The 12,674-nt window shown below is 43.6% G+C and overlaps 4 protein-coding genes across 5 annotated transcripts; 2 read left to right on the plus strand and 2 right to left on the minus strand.

Moving 5' to 3' along the window:
* Nucleotides 1-535: 535 nt before the first annotated feature.
* rasl12 (RAS-like, family 12) lies at nt 536-3,489 on the plus strand. Of its 2 annotated transcripts, none has more exons than XM_084681662.1 (6): nt 536-861; nt 968-1,074; nt 1,403-1,459; nt 1,570-1,643; nt 1,738-1,928; nt 2,477-3,489. In XM_084681662.1, exons 2-6 carry the CDS (start codon nt 969-971, stop codon nt 2,817-2,819), a joined length of 771 nt encoding a protein of 256 aa, XP_084537788.1. In that variant the 5' UTR covers nt 536-861; nt 968; the 3' UTR covers nt 2,820-3,489. The 2 variants fall into 2 exon arrangements, with proteins under 2 accessions (XP_084537788.1, XP_084537789.1); XM_084681663.1 differs by having other exon boundaries at nt 539-861; nt 984-1,074.
* On the minus strand, nt 3,351-6,402 carry LOC146247105 (uncharacterized). The gene is made up of 6 exons (XM_084681660.1): nt 6,332-6,402; nt 5,644-5,699; nt 5,123-5,515; nt 4,824-4,952; nt 4,281-4,371; nt 3,351-4,161 (listed from the first exon to the last, which is right to left on the minus strand). Exons 1-6 carry the CDS (start codon nt 6,385-6,387, stop codon nt 3,735-3,737), a joined length of 1,152 nt encoding a protein of 383 aa, XP_084537786.1. The 5' UTR covers nt 6,388-6,402; the 3' UTR covers nt 3,351-3,734.
* A 987-nt stretch (nt 6,403-7,389) lies between these two features.
* On the plus strand, nt 7,390-9,895 carry mtfmt (mitochondrial methionyl-tRNA formyltransferase). Its single transcript, XM_084681659.1, has 9 exons — nt 7,390-7,847; nt 7,955-8,152; nt 8,314-8,436; nt 8,605-8,707; nt 8,832-8,907; nt 8,992-9,083; nt 9,175-9,253; nt 9,332-9,405; nt 9,528-9,895. Exons 1-9 carry the CDS (start codon nt 7,588-7,590, stop codon nt 9,723-9,725), a joined length of 1,203 nt encoding a protein of 400 aa, XP_084537785.1. The 5' UTR covers nt 7,390-7,587; the 3' UTR covers nt 9,726-9,895.
* Nucleotides 9,896-9,931: 36 nt separating this feature from the next.
* On the minus strand, nt 9,932-12,655 carry LOC146247107 (uncharacterized). Its single transcript, XM_084681658.1, has 12 exons — nt 12,454-12,655; nt 12,221-12,309; nt 11,977-12,095; nt 11,789-11,891; nt 11,603-11,700; nt 11,342-11,491; nt 11,076-11,243; nt 10,903-10,972; nt 10,739-10,817; nt 10,464-10,617; nt 10,247-10,351; nt 9,932-10,167 (listed from the first exon to the last, which is right to left on the minus strand). Exons 1-12 carry the CDS (start codon nt 12,567-12,569, stop codon nt 10,135-10,137), a joined length of 1,284 nt encoding a protein of 427 aa, XP_084537784.1. The 5' UTR covers nt 12,570-12,655; the 3' UTR covers nt 9,932-10,134.
* Between the last annotated feature and the right edge of the window lie 19 nt (nt 12,656-12,674).

Consider the following 12,674-nt stretch of genomic DNA (forward strand, 5'->3'; position numbering starts at 1 on the left):
TATTTTGGTGTCCTTGTCTACTGCGTGGTATTGTGTGACAGTGCTCTGCAATTCTTGGGCCCAGTCTACTTGCAGGGTTTTTGCATTTAAAGTACTTAAACAAAGTACAGTGAAACTGAGTTATCAAATTATTTGTGTTATGACGTATTCGGACCTGCCACAGTTACTGTAATCAACCAGCTTCACATAATCAAATATCTGAACCTCACTGAAGATTGATATCAAGAGTATGGCCACCAGGTAAATTGTGGGCTTATGGCAATGCAGTAAACAACTTGTGGTCCGGGGGTTACATCTGGTCACAATCAGGACCAGCTCATCTCCAGTGTTTAAAATCACTGCAGTATTTTTTTTATCATCATATTGGGAGTTTCATTAAGTTAAAACTTTAGTTATTTACATAACTGCACAGGTACTGTATGTGTATAGAATTGCTCTCGTCTTGCAAAGGGCAAAAATATTAACTAGCTTTGATCCAATTATTAACCCACACAGAAAAATCCGGCCATTGTGTGTTGACCTTAAGCCAGTCTCCATAAAAGGAGGTGCCCAGTCAATCATGTACGTAAGCAGAAACATTCTTCTTCTAATTTTCCTCGATTTCTCAAGTCCACGCCTGGTCCTTCCTTCGGTCGTGCATATAACTTCTCGCACGAACAGGCAGCACGGACATTTACGAGTCTTTAAAGAAAGTATTTTTGGGGGGATATTTTCTTCAATATGGACTTTGATCAGTTGAAATGAATTTGACACGGAATTACGACTTCGTTGTTTCACGACCCCTGCAATTTAGAAAAACCAAGATACCATAGACATGCATTGATAAACTGAACACATTTCGTCGATACATTTGCAATCGAGGTAGCTATTTGTATAATTATTATGAACGATAGATTACTACAAGTTTTACACTTTTTAGTACTTTCCTTGACCAAATTGAGGAGGTTCTTGTAATTACGTTAACAAGGATGATGTTTGGGAAGTCAAGGACTTGCAATTTTGCCGCTGTTCCTGAGCGGGGTCAACCTGAGTGTAACGTGGTGGTTCTCGGAGTGATGGGTTCTGGAAAATCAGGTTTGTTCAGGTTCTTTTCTGGCAAGTTAATATTAAAAAAAAAATATTGGACAAATAAAAAAAAAGTAATATTCTCACATTACATAATAACATAATTGATAAATAAATGTTTTGCTGAGTCCTATTTGGCAAAGCTGGACAATAATTGTGTTTGTATTCTACAGTTTTGAGTGGTTTGTTATTACAGAAATCTGATACCAAATATCATGGGAGTGTTTATGTCGGGTTGTTTCTCATGCTCCAAGTGTAGACCCCAGATTTAAAGACAGTTTGACAGACATGTAATGTAAGCCTGAATCTAAACAGGATGTGTTTTTCTGCTTTGCAGCGTTGACTGTGAAGTTTCTCACAAAGCGCTTCATCAGTGAATACGACCCCAATCTCGGTAACAATTTTCAGTCTTCATAATGAAAACAACGATGACATATCCTCTTGGTTTCAGTTCCTGACTGGACATTTCCTGAAGAATGTGTTTTCTTTTGTCTGACTTCCTAGAGGATACATATTCCACTGAGGAGATTGTAGACCAACAGCCAGTGGTGGTAAAAGTGATGGATACTGCTGACCAGGTTTGAACAAACACGTTTTACACACAGCCTCACTCATGATCTCTCAGCTGCAGACCAGGCTGAGTGATCCGCCATGCTGTCTACCTCTCTGTAGGATGGTCCTGTGAACTGTGAGCGCTACCTCACCTGGGCCAACGCCTTCCTGGTGGTCTACAGCATAGACAACAGACTGAGCTTCGAGGGATGCCAGCAGTACCTGCAGACCATCACCCTGCACACTAAAGCCCTCCAGCTTGACACCCCCATCATCCTGCTGGGAAACAAGCTGGATATGGAGAGATACAGGTGGGTTGGGCCTCCTGGAGCTCTCAGTACTGTTTGAAGGGACCACCACAAAGGGGATGTGAGGAGGTCTGGAGTGCAGAGTCTCATCAACATCACAAGCAGACAATGGGAGGTTCGTGGAGGGCATGCGTCAGGCCCCGTTGCATGCTTTATTTCTGCAAATCGTGAAGTAGGCTGGGACTAATATGTCTTTGCTGCTGTTTATTCAGAAGACTCATGTTTAGTGGAAGATGTCAAGCAGAGGGGATGAATAGCAGGATTTGAGGTTGATTATTTCTCTTGATAGTGTATGATATTGTTTAAACTTGGCTTTGTTTAAAGTTGGCATCTTATCCTCTAACCTTTTACATTTAGCAGACGCTCTTATCCAGAGTGACTTACAGTGAGTACAGGGACAGTCCCCCGAGGCAAGTAGGATGAAGTGCCTTGCCCAACGACACAACGTCATTTAGCACGGCCGGAAATCGAACCAGCAACCTTCTGATTACTAGCCCGATTCCCTAAGTGCTCACCCACCTGACTCCTCACTTTTCCCTTTCCTTAACCAGGCAGGTGAGTCAGTCCGATGGCTCGGCCCTGGCGTCTCGTTTCGGCTGCTTGTTCTTCGAGGTGTCTGCTTGTCTGGACTTCCTCTCGGTGCAGAGGGTCTTCCACGAGGCAGTGAAGGAGGCCAGGCGGGAGGGCGAGCGAAGCTCCCCGTTACGACCTCTGTACATCAGCGAGGACAAGCCCCTGGTGAGCCTCTCCTCGGCCACCTCTTTCGCCAGCCCCCGCTACACGGAGCTACCAGCCCCCACCACCGCCAAGCTGGTCACAGTGAAGTCCTCCAGAGCCCAGAGCAAACGCAGGGCTCCCACACTCACCCTGCTCAAAGGGTTCAAGATATTCTAATGGATGGAGCAGAATGACCATTTCTCTTCAGGGAGAGGAGAATGATGTAAGGTGTTGATGGATTGGCACGAGTTGGGATGCGAAACAAGCAACAATTGCACGAACATACAGAGCAGACTGCAGGACACATAGGATTTATACAGTATACAACCTTGATCAGTGATGTCATTGCCAGGGTCACTGGACGTGGACCAAAGCTACAGTGACCTTTCAGTGAACAAGACCAGCAACAATGCTACATACTTCTCAGACAGAATTCTTTATACTGGACTGATTGTGTCATAATGAATGATGATATGTTCCCATGTGCCTTACTGGCCGACACTAACTATGAATTTTAAAATGTCACGTTGTAGTTTCACTTTGAATTTTTGACATGACGGTGCCCTCTGATGGTGTATTAGGGTAACTACATGCAAAACTGAACTTTCACAAAACTTTTTTAGATCTTTGTGAAAATGCTTTTGCACTTTTTTTGTGTGTCCATGTACTGCATGTTACTGAAGTACTAAAAGGAAAGGGACAGACATGATCACTTTATATTTTATTTCTGTTTTGTAAAAACTGTTTTGTAAAAACAGATATGAGGGGATGCTGTCAAGCAGTGATAAATACACACACCATATATATAAAATTTTAAACAAACCAAATTAAAACGTATTCTTCAGAAGCACTTTTTTGAGTGCTTATTATACACCACTAAAGTTTTAATACAATTCGCATACAATTTTACAGTTCAAGGATTTTCAAGCAAGTAAACTGTCCTAGTCGTTATCATGTTGTTATTAGAGTACATTTTAAACATTTTAAATATCACCGTCCCTCTTTCCAGAATGTCGTCATCTACTCTGGAGTTACCTAATGGGTCTCAGTACAGTTTTGCTTTTCTTTTTCCTCCTCTCGTCCATAATTCCATCACTGGCCCTCTTTCTTCCCCATCAACACTGCTGCCTCTGCCTCCTCCTCTTCCACCTCAACCTCTACCTCCTCCTCCTTCTTCTCCACCTCCTCAGTTTCCACCACTTGTGTCTCCACCACTTCTGTCTCCACCTCTTGTCTTTCCTCCTCCTCCAGCTCTGCTGCAGGTTCAGGGTACAGATTGGAGACGTCTCCGTTCTTCCAGGTCACCATGATTTCCCCAGGTTTAAGCCTGTCTGTTTCCCCGCTGTCTTGTTGCGGTTGGATTTGCTGCACCACACTCTCTGACAGTGTCCTGACCTGAGTGGGGGTGCTATGGGTGGCATTGACCTCTGTGATTGTAGTGAAGACCTGGAGTTCTTCACCCTCTGACCTCTGAGCCAGAGCAGCTGCAGCCTTATACTTGGCTATCTTCTTCCTGTTTCTGTGTGGTAGAGAGAGAGAGCCGTCATGGAGCCGTCACCAAAAATTGGGTAATTGGATGTGTGTCGATGAGTTCCATGTGGGTATATGTAGTCCACCAAGGATTCTAAGATATCTTACTTGTTAGCCATGGAGCCCATGCCAAGGAGTAGGCAACCAAGGAGGAGAGCCCCAAAGGACAGAGCCAGCATCGCCAACTTCCATCGCGTTGCTATGAAAATGAGAGACACACACTACTGAACAAAGACATCTTATCACCCAGCCGTAGAATAAATATTCAAAGACAGACTGTACGCCCAGGAGCTTTCAGAGACGTCAAAGACTGCTTTTGAACTTGCTCCAAGTGTGCACTTAACAACTTCTTTAAAGACTTGGGAATAAAACTTTATGGCCATGTAAATTTGAGCAAAACCTTTTATTACCACAACCTTTTATGATGGAAGGCATGAGGATGCGTAGTTAGTAGTATGTCAAGTAGGGTAGTGACCTTGTTAAGTTGTCCCTCCTATCTCAAACTAGTTAACCAAGTACAAGGGAACAACTGTATCCAAAGTCCTGATAAATGTGTTTCCAAATACTGAAGTGAACCAATAAAAGGTTCTGTTTTTCTGTGTTAAAACATCCAGCACCACGGTCACAGAACACCTCAGCAGTATCACTTACGGTCCTCCGTGCGATAAAACCATTTTAAAAACTCTCTCTGTTCCTCAGTCATGGCGGCTGCTCTCATCTCCACTCCCCCCTCCCTCACCTCAAACTCGTCTTGGTCATCGGAGGATGCCCTTTTGGATCCTGTGGGGAGCCAATACAAACATATGCACATGTTGCAGCTCTGCTGTAACAAGATGGAGGACACAAATGGTGGACAACCTTCCACATTAATTTTTATGCTTTGTCATAGTTTATACAAGGTTTTCTGTTCACACAGTAATTGAGTGTCACTGATTGTGTGCTGGACTCACTAAGCCTCTCCTGGCAGATGTCCCCTTCATCCAGAGACCTCCACTTGGACTGTTTACTCCGGGGTGACAGAGTCAGGCGTTTCCCATCTGTGGACAGCTCTAGAGACAGGTTCCGGCTCATCAGTCTGTTACCCTCACAATCCCACTGGAGTCCATTCCCCTCCCTCTCTCCTCCCTCCTCCCCCCCTTCACAGGGCACCGTCTGGACAGGATCCGCGTGGTAGCCCGACAGGCACCTGGATGTGACCACACTCTCCAGGATATTGGGGTCCCTCCACACCCACTGCTGAAGATCTGAGTCAAGGCTGCACTTCTTCAGCTGAACCCAGCCAGTTTTGGAGTCTTCAAGGCACAAGCTGTGAACTGTGTTGTGGATCATGAAGCTGCTTGTCCCTGAAAATGTATTTGGACATGTTTGATATTGCACAAACCCAACAGGCTTTTACTAGTTTCTATGGTCTTATGACCATATGACTCAAGATTAGGTGGAGATTACCTATTGTTAGGAGCGCTAACATTACCTGGAAGGACAAGACAGAGTACCATCCAACTGTACATCATGTCTGGTTGGCTAAATCTGCATTAAGGAATAACATAAATCATATACATTCATTTGTGTAACATGTTACATTACTTAATCCAAAAGAAATACAGAATCCCATTCCAAATTCATCATCAGATGTTTTCCAATAGATTAACAATTGGATTCACATTAGACATTCATCTTTGGTTATTTTAGACCCTTCCTTTCCCTGTTTACTTTCCCTGTTTCCTTAAAACCAGAGGGTGGTCGGTAACAAATTAGTTACAACAGAAAAATGTACACCAGTCCTGCAGATGGAACATTTATCCAAAGCACTGCCTTATTTGTGCACCAGTTGAAATTGTACTTAACATTGCTTTGAAAGTAGAGATATCTTCTTAAATGTTTTAGTTTTTTACTGTGTTACAAACACTGCCAACCAGCATCATCCTTATAAGGTCTTGTGAAATGGTGTGGAACCATTGGCAATAAATAAATAATAAACAGAAAAATTGACATTTGAAGAATAGACGATAAATGTATTTTGATGACTAACTGTTGTTGTCCTATTATGTTCTTGACCCAAAGCTTCAAAAACCATGTACTAATATATACGCAGACTTTTCTTCTTTTATATAACAATTATGACTCTACAGTGTTTTGCGTCCCAGGGAGACTTCACTTACCTCCGTAGAATTCCTTCTCTCACTGCCTGGCATGGGAGCAAAGCTGCACAGAGCATGATTCTACCTGTTCAACATATACCACAGGGAAGGAAAGCTTTCCAAAGTTCAAATGGGAGGGGATTAGGTTTCATTGTCTCTTGATTCAGAAATGTGTAAGACTTAATGGAATAAGATAGCAATGAGTTTTAACTCAAGTTTAAGTGTGTCTGTAAACTAGGGTATTATTTGAAAATAATTGAGGGGTCAAAAAGTTTGAAGCAATTGTGAGATACATAAAACATGAAATCTCTCAAATTTAATTTTGAATAGATGGTTCACATTAAATGCTCCTTTCTATTATCTGCACAGTGGAAGGCCAGAAAATGTTCTATCTATTTTCTTCAACTCAACATATTAACTAAAGATTTGACTGTGTGATTTGGGAGAGTAAGGAGAGCTGGCCCTGTATTTAACAAGGTCTTTGACCAGTTTCTGTTTAGTCAGCCTAGCTATAACCTTGGAACTGCCATTTAAGGGGATGACAGAAAAACAGTCAGTGACTCATCGGTCAAACACCTGGCACATAAGCAAATGTCGTAATATTTGGTTGTTTAAACAAGAAAAAAATAAAGGTGTTTATTTCTTTACGACAACTGTGGCTTACAGTGTGAGGTGAACGACCTTTGTGTCATTTAAGACATACACAGAGATCACAGGATTTGAAAATGGCATGATATTGATGCCACTATAAAATGCCCTTTGATAAATGATTATGTTGTAGGCTATGCCTGAGGGTGGCTTTCCATGACAAACAGAAGTTTTCATTGTTGTGATACCCCTCCAGGATAACTAATGATGTCACCAATTTAATCAACTTTAAAGAAGATCCATGTATGAATGGTTAAAGACCTACCCAACTTGTTGAAGACTATGCGGATAAGCATACCTGGCTGTCAAACTTGCGTTCCATGGAGGTTTAATGACCCTGACAGCCTGACAGCAGGTATGACAAAGTACTACTTAAGGTTTGCGGACCATGTGTTAAAATACGTGCTTCCATTCGGAATCTATTTCGAGGGTACCGGAAAGGCAATTCACGATAGATAAAATATGGCGGCGCCCATAGAAGGAGCGTCAGATGAAGGTGTAGCCTGACTTTCCAAATACAGCTAAGCGATTCATTATTTGTATTAATCCTGTAGTCGAGTCAAATATATTGGACAATTGATACTCCTGCTCATGCAATTATCAAGTTTATTGCATTTAGGTAGGTGAAGATGTGGAATACTGTCAGTGCAAAACAAATGGGTTGGAAGATACTCCATAACATGTGCAGTTATTGCATACAGAGACATGTTTCTGTCCGACTGTGTTATCGAAGAATCCATATCAAACATAGATGTGGTGGACCCATCCCTGACCAGACACTGACAGCTGGCACCCTTAAGGATTCGACACCAGGACCACCTTGGAGAATATTGTTCTTTGGCACTGATGATTTTGCAGTAGAATCCCTGAAACTGCTCTCCACGTTCAGGTAAGACTAACACAGACCGCTTGAATGAGCAGAAACTCCATGCAGAAATCCTCCCTGGCCCCTGCCTAATATGGTGCAATATAATATGGGATTTGTTTATTTTACAGAAAGTCCAGTGATGGAGTTGTGGAGTCACTTGAGGTTGTCACACTAGATAATGATGTCCCAGTGAAGAGGTTTGCTGAGGAGAATAGTCTCCCGGTTCACACATGGCCTCTTGGAGATCTCCAGGGCCGGTTTGACGTTGGAGTGGTCGTGTCCTTTGGCTGCCTACTCCGGGAGAGACTAATCAACCAGTTTCCATAGTGAGCTACACTTATGTGTACAGTACAGTCAGTGACACACCAGAAATGCTGTTGGTCACTGAGTGCCTGCCCTGAAAAAAAATCTTCCCATTGAGCCAGACCTCAATCCTTGATGGTTGCATGTGTGTCCCATCCTAGACGTGTGCTTGTGTGTTCTCTAGTGGGATCCTGAATGTCCACCCCAGCCTGCTCCCCAGGTGGCGAGGCCCAGCCCCGGTGTTCCACACTATCCTGCATGGGGACACCTTCACGGGGGTCACTGTCATGCAAATACGAGCCAAAAGGTAAATAGACCCAGTCCTCCAACTCTCACCACAGCATGGGAACCTTCCCTTTACAGGGGATTCGTTGTCTGCCAGGTCTATGGACATCACATAAGGAGGAAGGGCAGTTGAGGTGATACATGATTACATTAGCTGATCACTAATTCACTCATGACATGTTTGCTGCAGGTTTGATGTGGGTCCCATTCTTCACCAGGGATTCCACCAGATCCCTGAGAACTGCACTGCTGACCAGCTAGGAGCAGCCCTGGCTGCCCAGGGAGCTGGCCTGGTGAGAGAGATCACACTACTGTCACTGGAGCACATGCAAGACCTGGTATCAACCTGTCATGCAAACCCTTAAATGACTTATATATATATATATAAAGCAAGGTCTCTTTTTTTTGTAAGAACAGTTGATGGAGACTTTGAAGAACCTTCCTGAGAGAATATTACACCAAAGGGAGCAAGACAAAGAGGGTGCAACATTAGGTAAGCATGTTGATGTCTCCCTGCATGTGTAAGCATACCGAACACAATTCATGTCTCAGAGCTTTTGTGTCATGATTCCCACAGCACCTAAAATCAACTTGTCTATGAGCTGGATGGTGTGGGAGGAGCAGACCTGTGCCCAAATTGACCGTCTGTATCGTGCTATTGGATCTCGAGTAAGAACAGACTAATCTGATGTGTAATACCGGGGAGGATAACATCCATTTTGCTGCTGTTGTAACACATTTCCATCAACTCTCCTATCAGATCCCGTTGAGGACCATTTGGATGGGGAAAACCGTCAAGTTGTTGGACTTTGTCGGCACATGCAATATATCTCTTTCAGGTAACCAGTTTTATGATCAGACCATTTTTGGGTTGTAAGATTGAAAACCAACACTGACTGGATTCATTTTGACCGCAGGGAGAGGAAGGAAGCCAGTTCCAGGATGCATCAGCTACCAGAAAGAATTAGACACACTGGCTGTCTGTTGTAAGGTATGTAGTACAGTAGCTCTCTTGTTACACCTGACTTGTCATTCTAAAACATTCAGCTACACGGCAAGGCTCTTTCAACATGATACCAAGAGAATGACAGTGTTCATTTGGCTCTGATGTAGGATGGCTGGGTGGGCTTCAAGGCAGTGATACTAAAGAAGAGACTGTCTGCAACAGACTTCTACAATGGTTACCTCCACCAGAGCTTTCAGAGGAGATCCTCTCACCAGACACGGGAGTGCCTGTTTCTCAGCAACAAGAACAGAACTGAGCTCCAGCCAATAAGAGAGAACACATCGACACAACATACTGTCCATTAAGGCTCATGATGTAGTAACTACTGTCCATTAAGGCTCATGATGTAGTAACTATTGTACAATGGCATCTCATTTCATGTAGTTAATATTATTCTTTTCAAAGAATTTCTCTTTGTCTGTTTTAAGACAACTGAATATCAACATGAATGTAATAAAGTGGTATTCTTCACAAATTACAGGAGTGTGACTCAAAGCATTGGAACGTGCACTTAAATATATAAATAATTTTATTTGCATAAACACATTTTTACAGTACTTCTTATATCCTTTTGCTTCATTACGATATATTACAGATGATTTAGCATTTCTTGGTAACATTGCACCTATCCTGTAGATGACGGCTTTATCTTGGAGATGTCTTGCATTTTCCCAGGAAAGTTGGTGTCTCGCAGCAAGCTGGTTGTGAGGTCTGTCAACCTGGTGGCTTGACAAGTGGCACATACCACTGAAGAAGAAATATTTGATTTAACATGGTCAAGAACTTAAATGAAGCAGACAAATGTAGGATAGGTGTTTAGCTGTACCTCCTCAGTCATTCCTGCTGTCTTCCTGCCCTCTGTGTTAAAAGGAGGTTTCAGGTATCCTCTGAAGTGCTGCTTTACCAGGTCATGGAACATCGACAAGCAATCCTATACAGGACAGAAGGCCAGAGTAGGCTTGGCCACTAAGATGTACAGTATTCGGCAGAATGTAAACCTTTATCATCTGCTAGAAATAAGTATTGTGTCTCTGGGATCGTACCCGGCCTTCCTCTGAACAGATGTAAGTGAACCACCGCAGTCCTGCTGCCACATGAGTGATCTCATCTTTGTATATCACCTCCAGCACATCCACAGAGCCTGTGTCACCCTGGCTTGCAAAGCGGGACAGAGTCTGGGGGTGGACATCTAACCCTCTGAAGAGGACAGAGGGAGCGAGTGACTGAGACATGATTCTGATATTACTGCAGGCTTCTATCTTCCTTTCACAGATTTTAAGTGAGAGAAAAATCCTCTGAAGTCAATCTGCTTGTTTACCTGGCCTCATGCACCATGTGCACAATAGCAAGCCTCGCTAGAAGGTCATGTGACGTATCTGTCGCTGACTGCCACAGTCCTGTAGAGACAAGTGAAGGTTAAACCAACTCCCTGTTCTTCAGTTGGATGTAACATTCATGAAGTGAAATGCTCACCGTACCTACCGTTGTGTACAGGCAAAGCTCCAAAGAAACTCCCAAGTTCTGTGATCCTCGTCTCCAACAGGTGATAATGCTGTTAAATATATCACATACTGATTGTATGACCAGTAGGTAGCAATCTTTCTATTATCGACTGTGCCTGTCCGTGATCTGACCAATCGTTGTGTCACACTGACCTTGGCCTCGTCCCCAGCCACTTTGACAAAATCGCTGAAGAACTGTCGAGGCAGAGGCTCTCCAGTGTCCAGTCGAACTGTGGAGAATCTGGCGATGACATCCCAGGACAGGTCGATGGCCCACTGCTCTATGTTAGCCAGGGAATGGAGCAGAGCTATCCTGCTGGCCTGGCCACACACAAGATGGAAGCATTCAGCACAATGTCACGTTGTGCTTTGACATATCTGTCTGGTTAGCCAAAGAGGTTTGTGTCGTACACACGGACCTGTGTGCCTCCTTTGCCACGTTTGATTTTCCCTGGCTGCAACACAGTCAGGGTGTCCTTCCTGCTGGGCTGGGCTGGGGGTGTGGCCTGGCCCACCTCCGTTATCCCTCCTGAGCACCACCGCTCCTGCACCTCCAGTGTCAGGCTAACCTGGAGAAGAAGCACAGGGCTCATTTATACATCAACTGAGGAACATGCCTGCATCCCAGACAATGTGTCTTTCATTCTGAGATGGAAATAGTGTGGTACTAATCTGCTTGCCTTCTCTTTGGGATCAGGAGTACACAGAATCTTGGTTGCCCAGAAACACAGCGTGTCCTCAGAGGGAGATAACTTGTTGTTCTCTGGTGACAGTTGGCCTGAAGCAACAACAACAAAAAGATTAGTCATAGTGTATTGGCAAATTGTTTTGTTTAATTTTTTAGACGGCTCAGTGCTATACTGCACCTATAGAGGCTGTTTTTGCCACTGGAATGGGAGTCAGGGACAGGGAATTCTGTGTGTTCACATAAACCTTGTCTTCCACCACTCTGACATCATACACCTGGTTCTATAAAATACAGATGTCATACTAAGTTACACAAAATATGTTTAAATATCCAAATCACGCTGTTGCTTGAGATCACTCTTCCTACCTGCAGCCCAGTAGTGGAGACCCCTGTCTCCAGGCAGAAGTCAAAGTGGTGCCAGGGGCAGACCAGAGCTAGCTTTCCATCCCCAAGGTCCTCTATATCACCCAGGTCCAGGGGGCCACCTAATAAAAGCACCAGAGTTAGACGTCTCATGAGTACGTTTATTGTCTGGGGGGGGATTATTCAAAATATTTTACATAATATATTAAACCCAAGACAAACTTATGAATGATTGTAAGCCTGTTACCTTCATGAGGGCAGGAGGAATCCATCGCCCAGAATGAATCATTTTCGGTATGGACAAGTACTATGTGTTCACCATCTTCAGAATACAGCCTGAAGTACGGTCGACATGTATATTAACAAGTTTACATCAACAAAGAGGTCAGAGGTTTTCTTAAAACAACAAAGAATTCACACAGTAGTCACCAAGACAGCTGACAGGGCTTCCAGTATAAAGCATGTTAGCAAATGACTTACTTTGTACATGTTTGCTCAAAATTCAATGTATCCCCTACACATTGCCAATTTCCATCCTTGACTATTGCTCGTAATGCTGCAACTAAATCCTCTTCAAAGTGATCCATTAAAACCATGTGTCTATAAAAATCTATATCGCAATGTTGAAACCTTACTCTGTGGTTGAAACCTTGGGACTACAAAACGTATTTCCTGATAACGGTCCGCCCTCTAATTGCTTC

This window comes from Hypomesus nipponensis, chromosome 19 (assembly GCF_054491055.1).
Source record: "Hypomesus nipponensis isolate SF chromosome 19, ASM5449105v1, whole genome shotgun sequence".
NCBI lineage: Eukaryota > Metazoa > Chordata > Actinopteri > Osmeriformes > Osmeridae > Hypomesus > Hypomesus nipponensis.

Coding starts and splice junctions, on each gene's coding strand:
- LOC146247107 (XM_084681658.1), bottom strand. CDS start 12,569: ATGGTTTTAATGGATCACTTTGAAGAGGATTTAGTTGCAGCATTACGA. Junction 10,973..11,075: donor TGGCTGGGGACGAGGCCAAG/GTCAGTGTGACA, acceptor TATATTTAACAG/CATTATCACCTGTTGGAGAC. Junction 10,818..10,902: donor AGCTTTGCCTGTACACAACG/GTAGGTACGGTG, acceptor TTGTCTCTACAG/GACTGTGGCAGTCAGCGACA.
- mtfmt (XM_084681659.1), top strand. CDS start 7,588: ATGTGGAATACTGTCAGTGCAAAACAAATGGGTTGGAAGATACTCCAT. Junction 7,848..7,954: donor AAACTGCTCTCCACGTTCAG/GTAAGACTAACA, acceptor TTTATTTTACAG/AAAGTCCAGTGATGGAGTTG. Junction 8,908..8,991: donor CAAAGAGGGTGCAACATTAG/GTAAGCATGTTG, acceptor TGATTCCCACAG/CACCTAAAATCAACTTGTCT.
- LOC146247105 (XM_084681660.1), bottom strand. CDS start 6,387: ATGCTCTGTGCAGCTTTGCTCCCATGCCAGGCAGTGAGAGAAGGAATT. Junction 5,516..5,643: donor ACTCTGTCTTGTCCTTCCAG/GTAATGTTAGCG, acceptor ATACATTTTCAG/GGACAAGCAGCTTCATGATC. Junction 4,372..4,823: donor GTTTTATCGCACGGAGGACC/GTAAGTGATACT, acceptor TCATTTTCATAG/CAACGCGATGGAAGTTGGCG.
- rasl12 (XM_084681662.1), top strand. CDS start 969: ATGATGTTTGGGAAGTCAAGGACTTGCAATTTTGCCGCTGTTCCTGAG. Junction 1,075..1,402: donor GATGGGTTCTGGAAAATCAG/GTTTGTTCAGGT, acceptor TCTGCTTTGCAG/CGTTGACTGTGAAGTTTCTC. Junction 1,460..1,569: donor TGAATACGACCCCAATCTCG/GTAACAATTTTC, acceptor CTGACTTCCTAG/AGGATACATATTCCACTGAG.